Source organism: Eublepharis macularius, chromosome 2 (assembly GCF_028583425.1).
Source record: "Eublepharis macularius isolate TG4126 chromosome 2, MPM_Emac_v1.0, whole genome shotgun sequence".
NCBI lineage: Eukaryota > Metazoa > Chordata > Lepidosauria > Squamata > Eublepharidae > Eublepharis > Eublepharis macularius.
The window spans coordinates 121,948,143-121,967,395 of record NC_072791.1 but is presented as its reverse complement, the minus strand read 5'-3'; the positions used below and the strand labels follow the sequence as shown (position 1 = coordinate 121,967,395).

General features: G+C 48.6%; 1 protein-coding gene across 1 annotated transcript in view; it reads right to left on the bottom strand.

Annotated features, from left to right (window-relative positions):
- Window positions 1-19,253, bottom strand: part of SBF2 (SET binding factor 2) — a 611,100-nt gene that overhangs the window by 76,660 nt on the left and 515,187 nt on the right. The window contains exons 23-26 of the mRNA XM_054970260.1: window positions 19,054-19,181; window positions 15,273-15,448; window positions 5,467-5,612; window positions 5,184-5,376 (exon numbers count right to left, since the gene is read on the bottom strand). Of these exons, the coding sequence (XP_054826235.1) occupies window positions 5,184-5,376; window positions 5,467-5,612; window positions 15,273-15,448; window positions 19,054-19,181 (643 nt within the window). The remainder of the gene's footprint in view (window positions 1-5,183; window positions 5,377-5,466; window positions 5,613-15,272; window positions 15,449-19,053; window positions 19,182-19,253) is intronic.

The window sequence follows — 19,253 nt, the reverse complement described above, 5'->3', positions numbered from 1 at the left end:
AGTGCTGTGCCTTGTTCTGTCACTGAGAAAGGTGAGGTTGTCATCCACAAGCAATGATGGTCCCACTTTGAGGAATTCCCTTCAGAAAGACACTTGCATAGCTCAGTACCATTTGCCTTTTTAGAAGCACAGTCAAACCTTTTTTGTTTTCTCAGGGCTTTCCACTGTTTTAATCCCTGGCTTTTGTTTTGTCTCCTACTGGATTTTATACATTAATTGTTTGACTTTATTGTTGATTTAAAACTATTTTACTTTGGAATCAATTGATTTGGGAACAGGACAGTCCAAACAACAACCATCACCATGGGCAATTCACACACACACACACACACACACACACACACACACACACACACACACACACACACACACACACACACACACACACACACACACACACACACACACACACCACTGTTAACTTGCTTTTGTCTGTTGCTCACCTTTACAGTATGAGAACTTTGTTTAAATGTTTTTAGATATTGTCTCCATTTTCTCCTAGCACATTAAATGATTGCTCCCCCCTGCCCCCCTTTACCACTTTTATAGCTGGGTGATGATGTTGCCATCCCTCTCCATTTGTACCTACACACACACACACCACTCCTATCCTGAAATTAGGTGGAGCCCTGTGAACAAGCTTCAGTCCCTGAGAGGCAGGAACAAGAACATGGGAAGCAAACACCATGTTTTGTGTCTCAAGATGGATCTTGCAGCTATAATGTTACCGCAGTGACAATTTTTGAAGGAAAAGCCTTTTGGAGGAAGGGCCAGGTGCAAAGCAGGAATAAGGAGAACAAGCCCCACCAGTCTGGAAGACAAAGGCACCTCTCCCTGTATTAGCTGGCACATGGTATGCAATCACTGACCATTAATGCAATCTGGTTGTTAAGTGCTCTGTGACAGCTTGGGTTCCCTGACTTAAACCTTTCCACTGTTCCCAAATATTACTGCCACAGTTTTACTTACTTGTTTAGTTAACTAGAGTTTTTGCTAAAAAAATTTCTCTGTGTAATTCTCTAGTGTGTGTTTTTTGATCAGAATCACACATTTATGATTGGTTGGCAGACACACCTGATGATTCTTTGATTAGTTTAATAAGAGTTTAATCATAAGTTTGATAGAGTTAGCAGTATAAATGTTTTAGTATGATTTCTGTGGAGGCCTAACCAGCTTTAGTTAGGTATCTCCTGCTCTTACTACTGCCTATCTCTCTCTCTCCCTTTCTTCTCTCTCTCTCTCTCTCTCTCTCTGGTTTCTAACAAGAGTAAAGGCCACCTCTCCCTCACCCCAGTAAGCAACCAATACCTCTGATTATTTTCCTGCAAACCAGGTTATCCCAAATTGTGCTCCGAACCAGTTTGGTGTAGTGGTTAAGAGCGTGGCACTCTAATCTAGAGAACCAGGTTTGATCCCCCACTTGAAGCCAGCTGGGTGACCTTGGGACAGTCACAGCTCTCTGGAGCACTCTCAGCCCTACCCATCTCACAGATAATAATGCTTTGTAAACCACTCTGAGTGGGCATTAAGCTGTCCTGAAGGGTGGTATATAAATCAAATGTTGTTGTTGTTGTTGTTGTTGTCATCATTGTCGTCATCATCATCATCACCACCATCATCAGAAATTAGCCCTTTTGGCTGACTATGATTCTCCAAGGCCATGGAGCTAAGATACTGATTAGTCTGAATGCAGCAGCTCCTGCCCCAAAAAGTGATTGTATGTTCAGCTATAAACCAGAAAGCAACCCTGGGCAGAAGCCATGTTTTCTGGACATCTCCATGACTTCTCAGGCCATATGACGCCTGAGATTGCAGGAGAGAGAGAGAGAGAGAGAGAGAGAGAGAGAGAGAGACCATGTTTGATATAAAACTGAGACATTAAAGTAAGGCTGCAGAAACAGAAAAGTTGCCTCACTGACAGGAAGGTAGCTAGGTTCCCCTGGGGGCTTGAACACTCCTTGACAATAGTTCTTTTCTTTGTCTTCCCGAAGGTCATCAACATTCAGACCATGTTTAAAGATCAGAGTTTGCTAAGCAATAATTGACCTTCTGAAACCATCAAGGAATCTGTCTTACAATGCAGAGTTCCCAGAGCTAACTAATCATAAGGAAAGCTAGGATATCAGCTATCTCCTGGCTTTTGTTAGGTCAATCAAGCCACTACCCAGTCTTTGTCCAACAGGCCTGAGCTGGCCACCTGTCAAGTAAACTACTTTTCCTTTCCCTATACTTTTAAACCATGTCCATATTTAGAGTTCTCTTTACCATTCACTCCCCTAAAATTCAAACCTTCCACAATCAGATTCACAGTTTCTAGCGTAGACCCAATCCTGTTACAGCAGACAAACTGTCTGCCTCTCAGTGCCACTAGCGGTTCAAAAAAACCACCTCTTAGCCCCCACATTTTTGTTCCTGGTTTCTGGATCCTATCAGCTACCCCAGCCCTATGGTTGGTTTACCCTTGCTGAAGTCACTTAGTCTCCTCTGGGCTTCCCACAGACAATAATAGGCTTCCAGCGCACTAGATCCCTCCTTCTTCCTCCTGATCTCTACGCAATCATAAAAAGGTATATATTTGCTCCCCTTCTTTAATCTATTTCCCCTTATTTTCCAGTTAACACTGCACCACACAGAGAGCTGGCATTCTGCTTCTCTCTGCTAGTTAGAAAAACTAGACTCTCACTTCCCTTCTGTCCTGTTCCCTGTTTCCCCCCCCCCCCCATTTACATTGGAATTGGAAGAGTTTTGGTTGATATTTTCTGGGTGTTTTTGGGAACTGTGCTATTTGCTTGTGCTTTTTTAAATGTCTGCTAGTATTTACTTAGGAAAAGCCCCGCCCTAGTCCTAATAGTTTACTCAGTCTCTCAATAAACTCCATATTTCTCTTTAACATTTCAAACCTGTTTCTGTTATCCTTTTCTTGATGAATCACGTTCCTCTCCTCACAGCTACTCACAGTCAACTTATTAGGTAAAGATCCCTGTTACCACTGCCTGTACAAACAAGCAAGCTAATGCTCCATTCCAGTCTGAATATGCAAGTTCACGTGTTTGCAGGGCTGTGGTAACAATACTTTTTAGCTATCCTCAATCCAATCTTTTATGATGTTATTAGTTTGAATGGCATATGTGGGTTCATGAGAATACAGCGAGAGGATCACTACAGCAACAGTGAGAAACAGCATGTACATTTCATACTTGCCCTTGACTGATTGTTTATAGACACTTACTTTTTACAAGCAAGAATGTTTAGATGCCCTGAATTAACATACTAAACCACTGCCAGTATTTTGGCGCTGACAAGCAACCGTCTCTGGCTTGCATCAAAATCCATTTATACAGCTCTAAAACTATAATATGCAAACTGGTGGTTATATAAGTTTTTTAAAAAACAGCAAGTTCAGAAAGTAAGGCAGCTACATCTGGAATATTTTTGTTTTGAAAAGATTCCATGGAAAGTTAAAAAAAATAGAAAAAGAGAATTCTGGAACCTACAATCATTTATAGAAAAATTATGACTTTATTTCAAATCTTTCTAATGAATTCCTGGGTTTGGAAATATGCAGCACAATTTTGCACATGAAATATAGGAGAAATTAAAGGTAAATGAAGCTCCTAGGAAAACTTCTAAGGAAAAGCAATTATCAGAGGTGTCTACAAATCTATTTTACATTTTATTCATGGTATTGGGCCCTGGGGCAGCTGAGCTGGAATGAGAGTTATCAACAACTTGGAGGGGGGAAAAGGTTCTCTCTCTTTAATAGAGGCATAATGTTTGGAAATGGGCAGGTGAAACTTTTAATGACATGAAGATAAATGCTTGGTAAATAATATTCCATTGAACATGTATTAAGGGGAGAAGACTTTTTTTGGCAACTCTAGCTAGAGCTTACCGTCTGCTCAACTGTTTAAATACAATGCCTTGGAAAACACACATACACTAGAACAGTGAAATATAGCACATATTTATAGGAATTCTTATTTGGTCTGAATGAGGCCATGGACAAAGTGGCAAAAGAAAGTAGGTTGCTAAGAAAATTGAGATGGGAAATGATGAGACAGAAGTTGATGAAAATCGGCATGGAGGTCTACCATCCCTGAGATGTGGGCTGAGTCTGCTATGATGTCTGGAAAGTTCTGGAGAAAAAAATTCACAGAAGGCCTAGGAACAGAAGGAACCGTGTATGTTGTTTGGAATGAGTGTGAAAAGCAAGTAGAACTGAATTTTCAATGTCACCTCTGCTCTGGTTGTGTGGGTCACATCAGGACAGCTGGCACTGTTACGAGAAAACTTGCCAGGATTCCATTCAGAAGAGAACTTCAACACATGGACATTTGCTGTTGTTGGTGGGAAACATTTATGTGGAAAAATTCAATATATTAACTAATGATAGGCACTAGGCACTCCCATTGGATCACTTAGATTTTTATTATTTTTTTCTGATTTTTCCTTCTGAACACTCAAATAGTGCATTCCCAACAACAAACTGAGGGCCAAGCTACACATGACGAATGACACTTGAACGGCAAGTGGATTGAGTGGAGGGCAAGTGAACAGGGAGAAATACACTTGCCATTCAAGTGTCATTCGTCATGTGTAGCTTGGCCCTCAGTCTTTTTTCCCACTTGCATGAAGTGCTGGGAGTGGGGATGGAGGAGGCCATGAGCAGGGCAGCAGAAGAAAACCTGGTGCTAAAAAAATTAGAAAAAAAGGTGACTGGGTGCCCCCTCAATTTCTAGAACAGAACAGCTGTCTGTAATATTTAATGATATACATTAACAATGAGAACACTATACATTAATAAAATAATTCTGTAATATAGCTATACGAGATTTGCACAATTTTGGTTTCCTGTAAATTTTATCTTCATTTTATCAGTTTGCGGTAACGTACTTTTTATCTACTTCTCCCAAGAATGCTTAAAGTAGCAAACAACATAACATCAAAACTGTTGTAATTATAGAGTCAACAAAACAAAACAAAACAAGCAGTATAAAACCCATATTAAAACAATCCAGTCAACTGTCGATCAAAAACAAGCTCAGTAAAATTCCTGAGTAAATAATTTTTTTAAAAAACCATCTTTCATTTGTAATGTATCATATATAATGTTGGATGATGGACAGAATATCAAGCAACTTAAAAGTTTTTTTAAAAAATATGCTAAATAAAGATGTGCTTACCTTCTACAAAGAGAATACATCCTATTTAATGCAGTTATTCGGAAGTACTCTGTTTTTGAGCGAGAAGAGCTGTTGCTGATGGTCCCCAGTCCCAAACGCTGATAATCTCTGAAACAAGCTCTCTCCACTAGCTGCTCCATTGTTGATTTCTCTGATGCCTTCAAAGTACCACTCATGTGCATTTCACTGTCATCTGAAACTATAATTTAGTATTAGTCTATCAGCTAAGCAAACTTGCTGAAAAATATAGTATGTTAGTGACATTCAAATAATGCTTTCGTACCTGAGATATCATCCTCCTCATTCCACCCTGGATGATTCACCCTTTCTTCTACAATTGTCCCTGCCTTCTTCTTTAGTAAGTACTGTCGACCAATCGTCATTTTCCCTGCACGTTTAGCTCCTTTTACAATTGTTTTTGAAAGAGTGCTACAATTCAAAACAAAGCCAACATAATTCTAATTTTCACATAGATTACAGGAAACAGGCACTTTGCTGGCCAATATCAAGAATGTTATTGTGGGAGGGTCAACACAAATCAAAAACTAATAAGCTTAAATTACATTAATAAATTTTACTATGCCAATGTACTAATCTAAGTACTAGATTCTACAGTGACTATAGATACTCCATTAAAAACAAAGGAAGTCTATCTGTCCAATCAAGTATCATTTAAGTCAATCTTTTTCACATGCTACTAACAGAAAACCACAACTTGACAGCTGCCTGTAATAATGTTTCATCCAACTCTGTGGTAGGTAACAGAGAAGCATCTAAGTCATTTAGAGGAATTACAATAATGTAGAAGTGAATTTAGGTCATCCTTAATTTTTCCTCATAAAGCACAGACAATATTAGAGGGAATTGCTTAGGTTTTCCATTAAGAGGGAGAAGAGGGAGAAGGAAGATGTGCGTGCTGAAGATCAATGTGGTACTAGAGCAGTGGTTCCCAACATTTTTGGTATGATGACCCACAAATCCAAATTTACTTTGTATGGTGACCCATCCACGGTTGGCCCAAGAGATTGAGCAGGAATAGGGGGGAGGGGGCACTGGGTTGAAAAAATGCAGACAGTGGCAGACGTTGGCAAAGAGGTGAGTGGCAAGTGGCTCAGTGCAGTACATCTCTGCAGGCAGAGAACAGTGAAACACTTCAGGGGGCTGGGCAAGAGGGTGGGCTGCTGAAGGAGCAACACCAAGGCAGAGCTTGCACTTGCACACACACCTTTCTCTCCTCCTCTCACTTTTCCATGTGCTGAACAGCTACCACTTAAACTCTAGCCTTTCTCCCTCCTTCTTCCATCTACTATTGTAAAGTTACTAGTTGCCAGACAGCTTTCCCCCTTAATTATTGTTACAAAGGGCAGGAATATAAGAAGTTAGAAAGGAAGGAGAGGACGGAAAAAGAAGGATCACAGAGCAGAAGCCGCTATTAGGGATGGCTGGCCTGCCACCCAATTTCAGAGGCTTTGTGATCCACTTTCGGGTCCTGACCTACAGGTTGCAAAACACTGTGCTAGAGTATAGCATCATAATCTAGTCAGCCAATAAAATGTTGTATGCTTTCCTTATGAACTTTCATGTTTTATTTGTGATTTCTTAACTTTTAAAATCATTTAAAAGGTTATAGTTTCACTTTTGTACTAATGCTATGAAGCTACAAAGAGGCACATGGTCTTTGAGTATGCATGTTGTTAGTATGCGACATGGCACGCTAACAACTATTTCAGGAAGAGTAATTTGCCTATTTTTTATTTTGGAAAGATGCAAGATACAAAATTGGTTATTATCAACTACATTAATAGAAAAGCTACTGATTAGTTCATTCAATCATCTTATTCTCAATATAACATCACATCAGATTCCAGCAGGATTCCTGGTGTCTAACTTATTTAATGCAGGGAAGGTCATAGTGATTCTGAGGCCCTGGGCAAAATTTGAGGATGGAGCTCTAGAATCACTGGGTGGGGGGCAGGGATTGGTGCAGTGCCTCCCTAGTTCATTGCAGCTGCTTATAAGCTGGGCAATGGGTGTGTGTCTGAGGCAGTGGGATCCTTCCTACCACCCTATTGCTGATTGCTTGTTGCTGTGAGCCCCTTGTTGTTCTCTCCTACTGCAAGAGGCTGCCAACAATGGGGGCTCCCAAACAGGGCAGGTAAGTAAGTCCCCCCAATGTAGGGCCAAGGACAATTTCCCAGTTTCCCCGGGGCTAAAACTGCTTCCTTCTTTAGAGTATGTCAATGCTGTCAGATTCACCATTTTAATTGCATCCCATACTTACACTAACCATTCTCTTTTTTTCTGGGATGTTTGTACAAGACCGGTGGTGTGCAAAAAGTGTTTTAATTACTAAACTGTGAGGCTACAGATTACATCTGCCTGCAGGCTGCAAATCATTCCTTCTAACCTAGACACTCACCCCATATTTTCAGTTGGTAAGTATGTATGGTTATTATTTAGAGAGGGGAAGACAATTTACATATGCTACAAATATATTCTTTACACACTTGCAATCAGCAGACATGAGGGAATATTCTAGGCTCAGATTTATTCAGATCTCACTTTGTTTTCTGTAGTCAAAGGTGATGGGATTTGCCTAAGCATTAATGCCTTTTTATAACCAAATCCCAGATTTTAGGAGCAGTGAGGGAAGGAACTAGACAATGGTTATTCATTGGCGAGAAGGCGAGGCCCCCTCCCCCGACTTACCGGGGGGCCCGTTTTGCCGCCGACGGGGCCGGGTGGGCGCGATGCGCGGCGAGCTCCCGGGGTCGCGGGCGGCGCCAGGCTCATGGCGGGCCCGCGACCAATCAGTTTAAACCCGGGCGCCCAATCACGGCGCCCGGGTCCGTCCAAAGGGGGCGGGGCAAGCGCGGCCGGCCGGTTTCCCTCTGGTCCGGCGGCCTGGTATTTATTCGGCCGCCGCCCGGCCCGGCCCTCATTTCTGCGCCGGCCCCGCTGGACGTCGGAGCTTCCCCGGAGCGGCGAGCGAGGAGCGGCGAGAAGACCGGAGCAGGGAGGCACGCGGCTGCAGCAGGGGACTCGAGGCTTGGCTTCTCCCCTGCGAGCCTGATCGGGCCAGATCCCTTCGGCTCCGGCGAAGGCGACGAAGCCCGGAGCGAGGTGGCACGCGGCTGCTGCAGGGGAAGCTTGGGCTGAGCTTCGTCCCTGTGCAGCCGGAGCGGGCCGACCCTTGAGCTCCGGTGAAGAGCGTCGGAAGACGGGCTGCGGCAGGCCGGCAGGAAGGAGAGAGCTGCTTCGTGGGGGGGGGGGCGCTTCGGCTCCGTTCATCCAGGGAGGGCCCCCAGCCGGGGGAAGGGGGGCAAGGGAGGCCAGTGCGCAGTGGGCGGCCCGCCAAGCCTTGCCTACCAGGACGGAATGGCCCCAAAGAAGGGGAGCGGGGCAGGGCCCAGCACATCCCGGGGGGGGAGGGCCACGGGCCGAGAACGGCCACAGTCCAGCCACCCCTCGGCGGGCAGCCTCCCCCGCGGAGAGGCCTCTAGGGGCCCGGGCGGGTCTAAGCCGGCCCCAAAACCGGCCAGCAGGCCCCTCAAGGCCCGCACGACCACCTCACGGGCAGGCCCATCTAAGGGGTCCAAACAATCATCTGGCGGCAGGGCCAGTCAAAAGCCAGCACCCACTGGGGGGAGGGCCCCCACTAAGCGAGGGGGGTCAAAACCCAGAGCAAGGGGGAGTGAGGGGGCGCCTGGGTCCGAATCCACTAGCTCCATGCAGAGCATTGCCCGGGCGCTGGAGCTCCTCACAGCACGGGTAGACAGCTTGGGGGCCCCTGGCCAGGGGGCTGCCTCTGCTCAACCTGCCCCGGCTCCACACAAAACCTCCCAGCCCAGGGGGGGCCGGGCAGCAAAGAGAAAGGCCGTGCCTCAGCAGCGCACGGCAGCATCTTCACCCAGTTCGGAGGGGGCCAGCAGCAGCGAGCGGCACCGTCCGGCCAAGAAGAGGAAGTCATCCCGCAAAAAACGTAGCCACCGCGTGAGGATTGAGGAATCAGACAGCGACTGGAGTTCAGGTGAGTCTTCCTCGTCAGAGGATGATTCTCTTGGGGATGATTACTGGGAGGTGGCGGCCAAGGTCCCAGGTCTCCCCGACTGGGCTCGCCGGCGGAGGGCCCGGGGGGAGAGGGGCGAGGGGTCTCCCATCGAGGTTTGGGGATCTGAGGGGGACCCCCCGTGCCCTTCTTTCCTGGATGACGAGGACCCCCCAGGTATCCACCTTGCCCGCAAGGCCCGCGAACGCATCTTAAACGGGTACTATGTCGATGTGTTCTCCCTGCTCAGGCCGGAGGCAGAGGATGGGAGGTCGAGCCCCGCTGCCAAGCGCGGCAAGCGGCGGGCGCACAGGGAATCGGCTGAGCGCTCGTTCCCTAACTGGCTTGAGGGCTTCACTGTGTATATGGGAGTTGTCCAGGCAGCTTATCCAGACAGGGGTTGGCATTTATCAAATCATTTGGGAAATGTGCTCCGATCTCGGGCCCTAGCTGGGGAGGGTGCGGCCTTGGACTATGACGAGGCCTTCCGCAAGAGGGCTTCCCACAACCCCAGGGCCAGATGGGACTTGATCAGCCAAAAGCTGTGGCTATGGCTAGTAGGCCCCCACATCAAGGGTAAGGGGGAACCACCCCGTCCCGGGCGGTGGGCTGCACGCCGGGACCGATCCCGCGGCCTGTGCTGGGAATACAACCAGGGCAGGTGTCACCGCTCGAAGTGCCGCTTCGAGCACAACTGCGATGCATGTGGGGGGCCCCACTCGCGCCCTTCCTGCCCCCGCGGCCATGCGGGGTCCCAGCCCTTTCGGGGGGGCCGATCCTCCACCAGCACCTCCCGCAAGGATGGAGGATCGGCCCCTAGCACCTCCCAGGGCGCGGGGGCGGGCAACTGAGAGTCCCCCTGGGCATCACGGCCTGGCCCCCACCCCGGTGCGGCTGCAGGCCCTTGCTCCTCCTGGAGTGCTATCCTGACCGCTCCGCGGCCGGGTACCTGTGGGAGGGATTTTCCTCCGGTTTCCACATCCCCTTCACGGGGCCACGCGTTGCCACCATGTCAGGCAACCTCAAGTCCGCCTCTGAGATGCCGGGCGTGGTGGCGGCAAAAATTGCTAAGGAGGTGGCCGCTGGCCGCGTTGCAGGCCCATTCCCTCGCCCACCTTTCCCTAACTTGAGGGTTTCCCCGCTGGGAGTGGTGCCCAAGAAGGCGCCAGGGGAGTTCCGCCTGATCCACCACCTATCGTACCCCAAGGGGTCGTCGGTCAATGACCTCATCCCGCCTGAGCTGTGCTCAGTAAAGTACTCCTCATTCGATCATGCGGTCCGCTTAGTACAGGGCTGCGGGGCGGGGGCCCTTATGGCTAAGTGCGACGTGCAGTCAGCCTTTCGCCTGCTGCCGGTACACCCCCTCGATCACTCGCTACTGGGGTTCAAGTTCCAGGGGATGTGGTATTACGACAAGGCCATGCCCATGGGGTGCTCTATCGCTTGTGCCGCATTCGAGACCTTTAGTACGTTCCTGGAGTGGGCTGCCAAGGGTCGCATGGGCTCCCCCCTTGTCTGTCATTACCTCGATGACTTTTTGTTAATGGCTCCCCCCGGGTCCCCTGCCTGTGCTAGCCACCTCAGGGTCTTCCAGGATTTGGCGGAGGAGCTGGGGGTCCCCCTTGCACAGGACAAGACCGAGGGCCCCACGACGCGCCTTACATATTTGGGCATCGAGCTGGACTCGGTGGCCGGGGTGTCTCGTCTCCCGGGGGATAAGCTGGCTCGCCTAACGGAGCTTATTACGGGCTTGCTACGCCAAAAGAAGTGCACGCTCAGGGAGGTGCAGTCTGTACTCGGGCATTTGAACTTTGCCTGCAGGGTCGTCTCACCCGGCAGGGCATTTTGCGCCCGCCTTGCCAGAGCATGTAGGGGGGTCAGTGCCCCTCATCATTTCATCAGGCTCACCAAGGGCATGAAAGCTGACCTCTGCGTGTGGCTCAGTTTTCTGCGGGGCTTCAACGGGGTCTCCATATGGCAGGCCCCCCTAGACTTGGGTTCTGACTTGCAGGTGCACTCCGATGCATCTGGCAGCCTTGGCTTCGGGGTTTATTTCAGGGGTCGCTGGTGCGCCCAGCAGTGGCCCTCCGGATGGGCAGGGTCGGGAATCCTCAGGGACCTGACCTTTTTGGAGCTTTTCCCCATCCTGGTAGCGGTCTCCATCTGGGGCGGCTTCCTGCGGAACTGCCGGGTCACTTTCTGGTGTGATAACCAGGCCTCCGTCAGGGTCATCAACAGCCAATCTTCTCGCTCTGAGCGGGTCATGCGGCTCATCCGCCGGTTCGTCTTGTGTTGCCTTAACACTAACATCACGTTTTCAGCACGTCACATAGCAGGTGTCGATAACGGCCTGGCAGACGCCTTATCTCGCTTCCAGATGGAGAGATTCTTCAGGTTGGCCCCGGAGGCGAGGCGCACCCCCGACCCATTCCCGGAGGAGCTCTGGACGATTGGCACAGCACCATAATGCAGGGAGTATTGAGTTCCGTGGCCCCGTCCACGCTCCGGGCTTATTCTGCTGCGGCCACCAGGTTCTTGGCCTTCTCAAAGGGGGTGGGGCTGGGGGGTCCTGGCCCCCGTCCCAGGCCGCGGTCCTCCGTTATTTGGCCCACCTGCGCAGCTTGGGGCGCGCCCCCCGAACCATGCGCAGGGATCTCGCGGCCATCTCCTTCTTTAGCAAAGCGGCCGGGTTCTCTGACCCATGCGCTTGCTTCCTCGCCCGGCGGGCAGTACAGGGCTGGGCCCACATGGCCCCACCACGGCGGGATCGCAGGCGGCCCATTACACTGGCCATTTTGGGGCGGCTACTCCAGGCGGTCCCCCCCCTCTGCAGGTCCTCCTACGAGGCCCTGCTCTTCCATACAGCCTACATCCTGGCCTTTTACGGGGCGTTCAGGGCCAGCGAGCTGGTTGCCGGTTCTAAGGGCGACCAATCCGGCCGCGCGGTGGCCTTCAAAGACGTGTCCTGGTCCCCCCGGTGGGTGTCCATCAGGCTTCGCCGCTCAAAGACGGCGCAACGGGGCAAGGGTCACGTTATCCGCCTTCAGGCAGCACGTCGGCGGTCCCTGTGCCCTGTGCGGGCGGTTGAAAGGTTCCTCTCGCGCCGGCCCTCCCTCTCTGGCCCACTCCTGATTCACAGGGATGGTTCCCCCCTCACCCGGTTCCAGTTTTCGGCCATCCTACGGGCCGGCCTTCAAGCATGCGGGTTGGAGTCCCGGGACTTCGGGACCCACTCTTTCCGCATCGGGGCTGCCACTGAGGCTGCCGATCTCGGCCTCCCCGCAGCGGCCATCCAGGCCATCGGTCGCTGGCGGTCTGGGGCGTTCAGGACCTACATTCGTCCCGCGGCGGGGCTATCTCACTGAAAGGGTTGTCTGTGTGTTCCAGTTCCAGGTACCAGGAAGTCGGTGTGGCTATGCGGCCACAGTATCGTCCACTGGGCAGGGAAATACGCTGAATCATCTGGATGGGGCGCCCATCTGGGCCTGGAGGACCGGCTTCAACTGCGCTGGATGGGAGTCCGCGGCATGCGGTGGGCATCGCTGGTTCCAACCCTTCTACGTCAAGCGCGCCAGCAGGGTCATCCGGACGCTATCCTTATACAGCTGGGCGAGAATGACCTGGGCGAGTGGGAGGGCCCAGAGTTGCGGCGGGCCATGTGCGCTGATTTGGACTACCTTCGGAGGGTCTTTCCGGACACCATCTTCCTGTGGTCAGACCAGCTTCAGAGGCTGGTTTGGCGGGGGGCCCGGTGCCCCAGGAAGATGGATGGGGTGCGGCAGAGGCTGGCCCACGCCATGGGCAACTTCATCGAGGCGGCCGGGGGTTATCTGATCTCTCACTGGGACATTTCGCATAAGGTGACCCCCCTTTTCCGGCCGGATGGCGTGCACTTGTCAACCTGGGGGATGGACATATGGCTGCAGGACGTGCGGGACGCCCTCCTGGAATGGGTACAGCAATAGGAGTGTTGGCGGGAGCCCGGTGGGCTCTTGTGGCGGTGGAGCATCGGATCAGATCCCATTTGTTGGGGAGACTGGGCCTGCGCGCACAGGCTCCCCATTAAGGGGACTCCCTTATGGAGTCTTGGGGGTGAGCGGCGAGGGGCACGCCCAGCTCGGGGGTTGCCAGGGCGCGCCACCCCCAGGTGGCATGGGAATCACCAAAGGGTGTACACTGGGTGATCTCCCCCTTGATGCCATTCCTGGTTCCCTCCCTCAGCCTGGGCCTGAGGGGGATGTGGTTCATCGGCTGACAGGCGGGTCACCCGATGCAGGGGATCTGATCCTCATGCTGCGCCAATACTCCTCATATGCTGTTTTGGTTATGCTGTTTTAATAAAGTTGTGGCCTTGTTTTCTCCAGCCCGGTGTTTGTCTGTTCTGTCTCTCGCCGCGCACTCCCCCCCCCCCCGGTTTCAACCATAGGCGGCAAGGCGAGGCCCCCTCCCCCGACTTACCGGGGGGCCCGTTTTGCCGCCGACGGGGCCGGGTGGGCGCGATGCGCGGCGAGCTCCCGGGGTCGCGGGCGGCGCCAGGCTCATGGCGGGCCCGCGACCAATCAGTTTAAACCCGGGCGCCCAATCACGGCGCCCGGGTCCGTCCAAAGGGGGCGGGGCAAGCGCGGCCGGCCGGTTTCCCTCTGGTCCGGCGGCCTGGTATTTATTCGGCCGCCGCCCGGCCCCGCCCTCATTTCTGCGCCGGCCCCGCTGGACGTCGGAGCTTCCCCCACCCACCTCTCCCTGTGTATTTTGTTTTTTTTTTCATCTTTTGTCACAACTTTGGCGGTGGAGCATCGGATCAGATCCCATTTGTTGGGGAGACTGGGCCTGCGCGCACAGGCTCCCCATTAAGGGGACTCCCTTATGGAGTCTTGGGGGTGAGCGGCGAGGGGCACGCCCAGCTCGGGGGCTGCCAGGGCGCGCCACCCCCAGGTGGCATGGGAATCACCAAAGGGTGTACACCGGGTGATCTCCCCCTTCATGCCATTCCTGGTTCCCTCCCTCAGCCTGGGCCTGAGGGGGATGTGGTTCATCGGCTGACAGGCGGGTCACCCGATGCAGGGGATCTGATCCTCATGCTGCGCCAATACTCCTCATATGCTGTTTTGGTTATGCTGTTTTAATAAAGTTGTGGCCTTGTTTTCTCCAGCCCGGTGTTTGTCTGTTCTGTCTCTCGCCGTGCACTCCCCCCCCCCCCGGTTTCAACCATAGGCGGCAAAGCAAAAGGCATTCTGCACCTGCTCAGAATCACATATCCTGTCACTCAAATTGTGTTATGATGGCTTACAAATAACGGGGGGAAACTATACCAAGTTGAACAAGAATGGTGTTTTTTTTCTCCACTTGTCTCCCCTTTACATTGCCAAACCTACTTCCAAGCAAAGTTTTCCAATGCAAACAGAGGGAGGCAAGTCTAAAACAGTACATATTTCACTCTAATTTTCTGCCCAGTGCTATCAAGACAAGACAAGACAGAACCTTTATTGGCATAACCGTAACAGTGTTGAAAACAGGCAGAGCCTCTTAATTGTTAAACATTCTAAAGCCCAGTGCTATCATTCACCTCTTGTAACATCAAAGGGAAAAGAAACCAAACAAGAAAAAAGTTAAGATTAAAGAACAAGCCAGATGAGAATGAGCTCAGGAGTCAGTCAAGCCAGATGAGAATGAGCTCAGGAGTCAGTCCCCGAGTCTCCTTATAGCTTCCTTTGTGCCAGCTCTGGAAAGACAATTAGGTGGAATAAACTGCTTGCATATTTTCCTGTATATCCCCATAAAAAAATGTTAGTGATTTTTTTAAAAGGAAACAGGAATGTGGTGAGGTGTATTTCTGAGGAGGTATTGTCCCTACATGCCTACTGATAGCTTTGGGTCTCCTTCCTTGGTTAATCCTGACATATGCAGGATATGCAAATCTCTTAAATATCCCTCTGCTGAAGAGGCCTTAAAGTTCTTAAAATCATGCAATTCTATGAAACTATATATATGGCGCAATATTTATAAAAAATGAGAAACATAAGAAATTAAAGACTATTTCTTACCGAAAGGAAGTGTTCTTTTCCTTTTGCTTTGGTAAGATTATCTGAGGTGCAGTCTGACCAGCTGCAAAAGCAAAAGTGCTAAAGATAGACTGGGGGTAGCGAAACTTCATTAGCTGTTTCTTAAACATCTCTACAACTTCAGGGCCCACTTCTTCATCAAAAGCTACTTTAATCAGCTATGTATAAAAAGATGCAATGCATTAAGAAAAAAACAAGATAAAGAATGAATTATTGAATTGGAAATACACCTTCAAAATTTGGTTCATGGAATATTATACATATTAAAATAGAGGTTTATATAACTGATTTACAAACAGTTTGTTTAAACTCTGTTATAAATATAGAATTCTCAATGAAATTTCTAAAGGGGAGAATATACAAACACTAAAAGAAAAAAAACATAAGATAACACAAGGCGTACTTCTGGCAATTACTTGATTATTTCCAAAACACTAATTATTTTTTCTAACTACACAGGTTGGTATGTGTTTGAAGGGTTTGTTATTAGTTTCAGAAGTTACAAAAGAAAGGGTGATGGCAATAAAATCCGTCAAGTAATACAGTTAATATCTTACAACCTAATCAATTTAATTTTTGATATGATAGGCAAACAGTTGTCCAAGGGATGAGGGGAAACATATTTTGCTGTTTAAGGCTTTCTTGATGAGAAATTAAAAACATGGCTTTTACAAAGTATCAAGGGAAAGGGTAACATAATAAGAACAGCAAAAAATAAGCTGCCTTGAGCCAAGGGGAACAGTAGGGTATAAATATTTTAATGAACAAACAAAAAGCTGCTCTTAAAATGGATCTAGTGAAATCCAGCATTTCCCCTTCCCCTCCTATGCAAAGGGAAGACCTCAAAGTTTTATCCAAGAGAGCTGTTCTTGTAAATTCTAGATATTTGGAGAGGGTGGAGCCTGGGGAAGGCAGAGTTGGCCGGGGGGAGGGGGAGCTCAGCAGAGATGTGATGCCATATAGATCATCCTCCAAAGGTGCCATTTTCTCCAGGAGGAACTGATCTCCGTAATAAGAAGATCAGCTGTAATTCCAGAAGATCTCCAGGCCCCACCTGGCAACCTTTCTCACTGTGAAATCATAGCCTCCGTGCCCCCATCTTTGGGCTGTAGATTGTGGCAATAGTCATTTTAATTCCAGCTCCTTTAAACTAGAGGATCTGCAGTGCTATGTGCTGTGTGATCCACCCACTGTTATGATCTTCCTCCCTCTCATGTGCATAGCATTATGGACAGCTTCCTTTAAAATGACAACATTTTTGCCCTGTTCATGTGCCTATTTGCCTACCCAAATGGGCTCTCTTTTGGAAGGAGGTGAAATGCTTTGCAAAACTGCGGACCCTATTTTGCCTATCTTTCTTCTTTTAACAATAATTCTTCATAAATGTAGTGATTCTGTTTTTCTAGGATGACCCAAACAAAGATCTTGAATCACTCCAGGTTCTCCCATTAAAATAACTATAGCCAATATTAGTATAGTCATAATTCAAGCAATGAGCAGGAATGCAGAATTTCATATATGCTGTCCTTAGAAAAAATAAGGGAAACACTGGGCCATTGTTCTTATTTTTATAGCTCATTGAAATATGTACATTGACAGCAGAGATATCTGACTAGTGCCCTAGAATATAGCTCTCGGTGTGAATCTTTGTGTGTATACTTCATAGTCATTGCACATTAAAAATAATAAACACTCTCTGGTTCGCTTTTAAATGGAGCACTAAATTTTAAAAAGATGTCCATGCTAGTTTGCTTGAAATATATATCACCTTGGTGTTGTAACTGACAAAAAATTAATTACATAAGGGACAAAATTGTCACACATATTTGCAAGTCTGTCCATCAATCTGTCCTCTTCGGGAAATGCTTGGGTGAGAGAGAGACCATCAAAAAGCACTGTGCGTGTGGGTGTGCAAAACAAACTGTATTTAGGAAGACTGCAAATTTTTGCCTGTGAGAGAGTTCTTGAAAATGTCCTTTGTCCATAGCAAATGGGATTAGCACTGTTTGCCATTCATTTGGGAGCCATCAGTACTGTAGACAGCACCAGTTATCATTCTGTCTTTACCTTCTCCTCAGACCTATTTTTGTATCTAAGAACTAACATACTTCATACTAAGGAAAGTGGCATAGACTGTCATGCTTATAGACTTGCAAATTCATGGCCAAAAATAAAACTGGGGATACAGTGGTAGGCAATAGAGATGGGCACGAACCTGAAGAGAAACCAAAAAAACCCATGAACCACTCCGGTTCGTGGAAGCTTTTTTCTACGAACTTCTACAAACTGGTTTACTGGTTCATTTGGTTCATTTTAAAACAGCAATGCTGGCATTTAAACTTGCGAATCAGCTGTTTGTCAGGGAGATCTCTGACAAGCAGCTCATAATTTAAACAGCAGGGCTTGGCTGCCTTGCCAGGAGCTCCTGGCCAGCTAGCCAAGCTCCACCTGCAGTTCAAATGGCCATTTAAACTGCGGGTGGGGGTTGGCTGGCCAGCCAGCCAAGCCCCACAGTTTAAATGGCCATTTTCCCGCCGATTGGAGTGGCAGGGAAATGGCCATTTAAAGAGCATGTGAGGCTTAGCTGGCCAGCCGGGAACTCCCAGCCAGCCAGCCAAGCCCTGCTGTTTAAATGGCCATTTCCCAGTCGCTTGGAGTGGAGGGAAATAGCCGTTTAAACTGTGGGTGGGGCTTGGCTGGCCAGCCGGGAACTCCCGGCTGGCCAGCCAAGCCTCAGCCACTCTTTCAATGGGGCCCATTTAAAGAGCGGGTGAGGCTTGGCCGGCCAGCCAGCCAAGCCCTACCCACAGTTTAAATGGCCATTTCCACGCTGCTGGGAGCACCCATTTAAACAGCTCCTGTTTAAATGATCAGCTGCTTGTTGGGGATCTCCTTGAGAAGCAGCTGATCGGGGGTTTAAATGCCCCTTTCCCTGCCACTGCTAAGCAGCCAGAAAGGGGCAGTTAAACCCAATGAACTACGGACCACGAACTGGTTCGTTAACTTGTCACAGTTCGTGGGAGTTTGTGGCTCCTGGTTCGTGAAAATGCCACGAACCAAAAACCGCACGGTTTGGGGTTTTTTGTGTTTCGTGCCCATGTCTAGTAGGCAACAGACAGTATTCACACATCAGTTCAGCTATAGACCCCTTTCACACCCACATTTCCATACACACTCCCATCATTTGGTGGTTGACTCATTAAGTGTTTTTTATTATGAATAAAACAAAATACTTTGGGCCTATTTTTAAATGAACAATCTGTTAATTAATTAAATTATGTCTTACTTCTAGAACACGTTTCCATCCTCCTAGAAAGTACACAAGCAATTTTACTTCTTTCTACCAAAGATGGTCTTAAGAATTCTAGGGAGGAGTGCTTCTAGGAAAAATAAATGTCTTATTTTCCAGTTGTATTAGTTTTTATTTAACTCTCTGACTTTGGCTATTATCCAGTGCACAACTAAGTACAGTTAAGAACACTTAAGCCCTATTAAAATCTGTGGAATTTAAATGAGTCTAACTCTGTGTTTAACTGCAGCATTTATCTACAAGCTTTCTGCTTGCTCAGTCTCTACTGATCCTCCCCAATTGGAAAGTTGGAACTGGAAGTGATTTATTCAGGAATCAGAGATATTTGTGAACGTCATGTTCTTAGAGACCTTGCATAAGGAAATAACCAGGAGTCCTCCAAAAAACTGCCCTACAAAACCTGGAGTCCTCTAAAAATTGCCCTACAAAGTTTAAAGTATAACTCTATTTTACCTGAAAGGAAGCTGAGGTAACCTGCAGCCCTTCCTGCATACTCTGTTGAAGTTGATTCTGTATGGTAATTTTCTTCTCCTTAGATATTGAGGCAATAGGGAAGCTCCGAATAACTGTTTGTTCTCCCACTACAAATATCAGATGATGCATCATGGGTCAAGAATTGAAAATTGTTCATTCTTTATATGCTCTATAGTACA